General features: G+C 49.9%; 2 protein-coding genes across 2 annotated transcripts in view; both read right to left on the bottom strand.

Moving 5' to 3' along the window:
- LOC103586673 (ras-like protein family member 12) overlaps positions 1-741 on the bottom strand; it is a 4,488-nt gene extending 3,747 nt beyond the window's left edge. Inside the window, exons 1-2 of the mRNA XM_008567976.1 lie at positions 706-741; positions 375-589 (exon numbers count right to left, since the gene is read on the bottom strand). Of these exons, the coding sequence (XP_008566198.1) occupies positions 375-589; positions 706-741 (251 nt within the window). The remainder of the gene's footprint in view (positions 1-374; positions 590-705) is intronic.
- LOC103586664 (ras-like protein family member 12) overlaps positions 559-7,022 on the bottom strand; it is a 9,781-nt gene continuing 3,317 nt past the window's right edge. Inside the window, exon 3 of the mRNA XM_008567959.1 lies at positions 559-1,365. Coding sequence (XP_008566181.1) covers positions 1,259-1,365 — 107 coding nt within the window. The 3' untranslated portion in view covers positions 559-1,258. The remainder of the gene's footprint in view (positions 1,366-7,022) is intronic.

Genomic DNA, 7,022 nt, shown 5'->3' with positions numbered 1-7,022 from the left:
AACACTGAGGGTTGCAATCCGTTGCCGGACATGGAAAAAGACAAAAGACAAAAAAAAAAATAAAAAAAATAAAAATAAAGGCTCAGGCAAAAAAGGGTGAGGCCAATACAGACTATGGAGACCCACGAGGGTGGAAGGAATGGCCTCTCTTCTGACTTTCGGGGTCCAGCCCCTCTGTGGCCAGATGCCCTTTCCTTCCTGTCCTTGGCTATCTGGAAGACCAATGTCCACCATACCCTTACAACACAATTCCTTTTACCTAAATTTGAGAGGATTACTGTTCTTAGCAGCCAACCGATCCCTGAAGATCCCACCGGCCTTTTCAGATAAGGAAAGTGCACTTTGGATGTGAGGGCCAGACTGCTGGCACATACCTGTACTGGGCCATGTCCAGCTTATTGCCCAGCAACAGAGCAGGGGAGCCGCGCTGTGTCTCCTTGGTGTGCAAAGCGAGCAGCTCCAGGTAGCTGCTGCTGCCCTCGAAGCTCTGGCGGCTGTCGACACTGTACACCACAAGGAAGGCGTGGGCCCAGTTCAGGTAGCGCTCACAGTTCCTGGGGATGTCCTGGGGAGGAGGAGGGAAGGCCCACTCAGGGACAGAAGAGGTTCAGCAGAAAGGCCTTCACCTGAGCTGCCCCGTCCCACCTCCCCACTCCCTGGGTCTTTGTATATTGTTCCCCAGCAGAGCCCTTTTCAAAGGGGCACTTGACTGTGGATTTGGCTTGGCGTGAAAGGAGACATTGTCTCATAAACTTCCCTCCCACCACCCAGCCAGAGACTTGGAGACCTTGGTCCCATAGGCACAGAGCCAAAGACGCTAGCATGGCCCCTCCAGAGACCCCGCTGTCCCTGGGCACTGCTGGTTTTGGGTCAGGTTCATGCTGCCCCTTTGGCTCATGAGAATAACTGGCATCTGGCCTTGGCAGGGTGGTGAGGACACGGGGGAGATGTGTGTGTTGGGGGAAGGGAACTTGGGCTGAGGAGCTCCCACCGGGGGCATCTGTGAACAGGTTTGCACCTGTCTCCATGTGTGCATGAGCAAGTGCCACAACATAGGTTCTCGGAGCTGATGTCAGCAATCACCAGGTCTCCCTAGGACCCATCCCATCCTTCTCATTTGGCAAATGAAAGATCCAGGCCCAGAGAGGTCAGTGCCTCGTTCAGGGTCACACAGCAAACTGGAGCTTAGAATGGATCCAAATTTCCATCTGAGGCTCTGTACTCTGGGCCAGGTCTTCTCGGGAGGCTACACTGACTCTCAGCTCTCCATGGGTAATGGGGGTAATATTACCGGGTCCGCCGTGTCCATGACCCTCAGGTGGACAGGCTGGTGGTCCACAGTCTCCTCAGAGCTGTAGGTGTCCTCTGCAACACAGATGGTCAGACAGGTCAGAGGCAGTGAACTGGGTCTAAGTTCAAGCTTCCCTCTGTGCTGGACCCCTGTGCAGCCTTGGACCCCTTGTGGGGCCTTTAGGAGCTGCTCTGGGGCTGGCTGAGCTGGGACCACTGTAAAGGCCCTGGTTCTCACCCACCTGGAGGACGCAGGCATAAACTCCCACCAAGGAGATGCTGTTCTGCCTGCAGGGACAGACTGTGTTCTGGGCCCACTCACAAAGCCAGCAGGATGGGGTGTGTGGTCAAAGGGTCCCATCACCAGCAGAGGCTCAGGAGCTGCACTGCCAGCCCCTCCATCCCAAACCTAAGCTTCTCCACTCTCTTCCTCTCTGATCACAGGACCCGGCCTGCAGGAAGCCCCCAAGGACAACCCTCCTGCCCCATGGGGGAAGAGATGAGGGAAAAGAGAAGTATACAACATGATGGTGAGAGTGTGGTCAGATCCTGGTTAGAAGTTTCAAGAAGGTTTTACAAATAATCCTTGACAATATGACAGCAGAGAAGAGAGAAGTCTAATAGAGTCACAGTACTAAGTTGGCAGTGTAGAACCAAACCCAACCTCAACTACTTGTGAGCTGCGTGACTGGCCAGGTCACTTCAGCTCTCTGAGGCTGTCTCTTCATTTTCAAGATGTGATTAATATGATCACATTGGTTAACAGTTTCCAAACCTTCCCTCTGTGCCGGGTGCCGTGCTACTGCTTGACTCTGCATTAGCTCATTTAATAGGCCTCTCTTGCAGGGCTGTGTAGGATGGGAATGGGGCCTGGCCCACCATAAATGCCAGGTATAGTGCAGTGGGGACCATGGCGCTCCTAAGATAATAGGGCAGGTTCACATTCCCAGGCGTTTTTTTGTTTGTTTGTTTGTTTGTTTGTTTTTACTTTTTATTTTGAAATAATTTAAGATTCATGTAGAAATTGCAAAATAGTATGTAGTTCCTATGTACTCTTCCACCAAGTTCCCCGAAGGTTAACACTTTATGTAACCATAGCACAATGATCAAAACCAAGAAATTGAGGGCCGGCCCGGTGGCACACTCAGTAGAGTGCAGGGCTTGGGAGTGCGGTGGCGCTCCAGCTGAGAGTTCGGATCCCATATAGAGACCTGTCCGCTCACTGGTTGAGCGTGGTGTAGGCGCGACACCGAGGGTTGCGATCCCGTTACCGGTCACGAAAAAAAGACAAAAAGGAAAAAAAAAAAAAAACCAAGAAATTGACATTGGTACCGAACTCTGAACCAAACTACTGACCTCATCTGGATTTCACAAGTTGTTACTTAGGCATGCAAAGGGGGCNCTCTGTGCCGGGTGCCGTGCTACTGCTTGACTCTGCATTAGCTCATTTAATAGGCCTCTCTTGCAGGGCTGTGTAGGATGGGAATGGGGCCTGGCCCACCATAAATGCCAGGTATAGTGCAGTGGGGACCATGGCGCTCCTAAGATAATAGGGCAGGTTCACATTCCCAGGCGTTTTTTTGTTTGTTTGTTTGTTTGTTTGTTTTTACTTTTTATTTTGAAATAATTTAAGATTCATGTAGAAATTGCAAAATAGTATGTAGTTCCTATGTACTCTTCCACCAAGTTCCCCGAAGGTTAACACTTTATGTAACCATAGCACAATGATCAAAACCAAGAAATTGAGGGCCGGCCCGGTGGCACACTCAGTAGAGTGCAGGGCTTGGGAGTGCGGTGGCGCTCCCGCTGAGAGTTCGGATCCCATATAGAGACCTGTCCGCTCACTGGTTGAGCGTGGTGCAGGCGCGACACCGAGGGTTGCGATCCCGTTACCGGTCACGAAAAAAAGACAAAAAGGAAAAAAAAAAAAAACCAAGAAATTGACATTGGTACTGAACTCTGAACCAAACTACTGACCTCATCTGGATTTCACAAGTTGTTACTTAGGCATGCAAAGGGGGTGTCACTGCCACACTGGCAACCATTCTCCTCACCCCAACTTTTGCCTGGGCCATTGGCCCACAGAAATTGACATTGGTACCGAACTCTGAACCAAACTACTGACCTCATCTGGATTTCACAAGTTGTTACTTAGGCATGCAAAGGGGGCGTCACTGCCACACTGGCAACCATTCTCCTCACCCCAACTTTTGCCTGGGCCATTGGCCCACATGTGTGAGTGTGCTTGGTCCTCACCTTGCCCTGGATGCCCCCTGCCCCCAGTGACCCTAAAGAAGACCCCTCTGGCCAGAAATGGGGTGCTCTCTGCCTTCCTGGCAGCATCCACTGTAAGAAGAGCATCCCCAACCCCGGCTGGACTTACAGTCAAACACTTCTCTCTAAGGGCCACCGGCAGCCAAGCCAGGCCTGGACACTCTCCAGGTCCACTAGCATCCAACATGAATCACAGACAGCTTCTTGTCCCTGGCCTGCTTTGGGGACTTGGATAAATAGCCACTCTTATGCAAAGACAAAAAAATCTAATGGAAAATATGCCCCACATGTTTAACTATATTTGGTCCAAGAAGAGCTGCCCTAAATGCCTACATCTCTTTCAGATTTGTCTTTATTTTCCTGCCAAAGTTGTCTAATGCCCTCCTTTTAGGCACTCCCCTCAAAAGGCGCAATGTCCTGCCCAGCCCAGCGAAAGATGTTAGCCCAACCTCGGTCTCCTGCTGCCCCTTACAGCACAACAGCCTTTCGTGGCTGCCATCAGCTTCATCATAGAGAGATGTCAAGGTGAGGCCCAGAGGAGGGAACTTGCCCAAGGCCGCATAGCACCCTGTCAGAGGAAGGAACTTGAACTAGGGTCTCCTAGGTGGGGCTGCCTCCCCACTGGAACCCCCTCGCTCCCCGACTGCTCAGTGAGTCAGCTGATTCTCCAGCTCTATCTGAGCAGAGTATGAGGGAAGACCAGAAGCGCCTGGTCCAGCTGGGGATGTGGAACATGGATCAGCAAGCTGGAAGAGGCCTCAGAGGTCACCTTGTCCAGCCTTCCCTTTGCAGGTGAGGTGACTGGCCTCAGAAGCTGGGGCAGAGGGGGCTCCCTTCCCAGTCACAGTAATGTCCAGTCTTCCCATCACCAAGTCCCTGCCTCAGCATATTCTGGTGTCTTTAAATATATGGGCTTCATAACTCCTAGTTCTAATTTAATATTCTTTGGACTTTAATGTGGAGAGAAGAGTCATTTCTCAAAGTATTTTTCTCTCATTTACAGTAATAATTATTTTTAAAAGGTACCAAAGAAGCTCTGGTCAGAGCGTGTAAAGAGTGATGCCTCAGAAATGGTGCCCGTGTCCTCACTGGAACAGGATGAGGGCAAGAGAGGTGAGAAGCCAGCATTCTCCCCTGGCCAAGCCAGGTGAGATGCCCCCAGCCCTTCTGTGAGAGAACATTCTCCTCCTGGGGGTCTCAGCACAGGCAAAGTCTTTCCGCAGATACTGAATCTCTCAGCTCCTGCCAGCCCTAACAGTCACAGCCCACAACAGGGCACGACTCTTACACTTATAAGGAGCATAGTCTATTAGTCTCAACTTCCAGACAGGGAAACTGAGGCTCAGAGAGCCCAGTGCCACACAGACCTCTGACTACAGGCCCTCTATAGCATAAGACTGCCCCTTGTGGAGAGACCTGAGGGTCTCCATGATCTTAGGCAAAGCACTGAGTCCTCTCTGCCTCAGTTTCTCCACCTATACAATCTGAATAATAATAGGAGCTCTTCTTTAAAGGATAATCCTAAAACCAAAATTCAATTGCACAGTTAAGAGCCTCTATGTTGCACCTAAAATATTGCTATATGCTGGAAATGGAAATGAATATCCACCCTTAAGAGGTTCCCCAAATGAGCTCGAGTTCTTAGCAGACCCTGGAAAAGGGCAAAGAGTTGTTTTATCAACATCTGCCTAACGGCTAACTCTCCCCTTGAATGTTCAAACCTTTCCCCTCGGAAGGAAACGCTCTGATTCCACACACTCTGCTGTTGCTGGAACCAGAATGTTTAGGCTCTTCCCAGCAGTGGGACAGAACCTCCGAGGAGTGGCACTGGCCTCCCAGAATGTCTGAGGGAGAGCTCCTGGTCATCTCTCTAGCTCATGGGCTCTCAGGGTGGAGTGAGAGACCAAAGGCCCAGGTACTAGCCACTAGCTGCTGCCCACCCTCCCTCCCATCCGCCCCAACAGTCTGACCACACATTCCACTACCAGGTCAGAACTCCAGAATTACTCAACCAGGAAGCTCAAACCACCACTGTAATAGGCTTATCTGGTGGGACCCTACGTGAAGGGTATGGATTAGGGGACAGGGAGGAAGACAGATTGTTGCCAGAACAAATACAGGATGCCTAGTTAAATTTGAATTTCAGATAAACAAAATTTTTTTCCCATGCAATATGTGAACTAGGCAGAGTGTCTTCTGAGACACTCTCCTTGGGAATCCCCCTTGTCCCCTCCTAGACGCCCCTGCTGCTGTGTGCCTTTCCTTCCCACTCCCCCACCTCAGCCCCATCCTCAAGTCTTCCACCCCATCTCTGATTCTGAGCTCTGGCCTCTCCTAACACCTCCCCGGCCAGCACATCATTACATCCTGGGTCTGCTCTCACAGGAGCTGACTCCTGCTAACCAAAGGAGCTCCCTGCAGACTCAAAGTGTGACCTTGGGCCTATTGGGCCAGCTGAGACCCCTGGGCCTATTTCCTCCACTGTAATATGCAGTGGTTGTGTCAAGGCACAGGCGGTCAAATGGAGCTTTGAGGAACAACCCACTGGGGACTGTCAGCCCACCACCTTCCCAACCTCACTGACTTAACCAGGGAAACCCCTCTGCTGTCTCTGTTTGACACTCTTCTGTTTAAGATCTCCTCGGAAAAAGGGACTCTGCTAATTAAGGAAAAATTTTGAAACTGCCAGACTAAACAGCCCTGAGGCCTCTTCCTGCTCCAACACTGGGGTTTAATACTCCAGCCTGCACTGAGGGGCTGACTGGCACCAGTGGTTAAGGAGCTCTCTCCTCTGGGCATGCAGCACCATTCTCTCAGGGGCCTGCTGCAGGTAGTGCTGCACTGTAGGGGTTTTCAACTTGTTCCCTTGGAGGGGCCCTCAGGGATCCCACAAATGCTTTATTCAATTTTTATGAATGGGGAAAACAATCCAATACTGCAACACCCACTTTTAAAAGGCTAAGATTGGTGTTGTAACACCAGGGTCAAGGGTTTGGACCCCTGTACCAGCCAGCTGCCAACAACAAAAAAAAGGATAAGATCATCCAGACACTGCATTGTTCTCAGTGGACAGTTTACAATAAACAAATGTTATACAATGTGAGCATTAAGTTATGTTTATACTAATAAAACTCTGCTTTTAATTGTTTTAGATATTAGGTTTCCATGTAAAAGCTTATTTTAGGAAAAGATCCTGTGCTAAAGATAAATTTCAGAAACACTGATCTGATTGATTAATCTGAGAGAATCTCAGTCATCATGCCTGGGAGGCCATTTGAGAAGGAAGGAAAAATTATTATGTATTAAGTGTCTAGTGTGGGTCAAGTACTAGGCAAGATCTTTTATATCTGTTATTTCTTTAATCCTCACAGAAGTTCTCTGAGATAGGTACTTTTACACCCATTTTAGATGAAAAACAGTAGCTCAGAGAGGTTAGGTAACCAGCTCAAAGTTGCACA

Source organism: Galeopterus variegatus, unplaced genomic scaffold (genome assembly GCF_000696425.1).
Source record: "Galeopterus variegatus unplaced genomic scaffold, G_variegatus-3.0.2 Scaffold360, whole genome shotgun sequence".
In the NCBI taxonomy this organism is placed as follows: Eukaryota; Metazoa; Chordata; class Mammalia; order Dermoptera; family Cynocephalidae; genus Galeopterus; species Galeopterus variegatus.
Note: the sequence above shows the minus strand (reverse complement) of the source record. Positions and strands in the feature narration are given on the sequence as shown.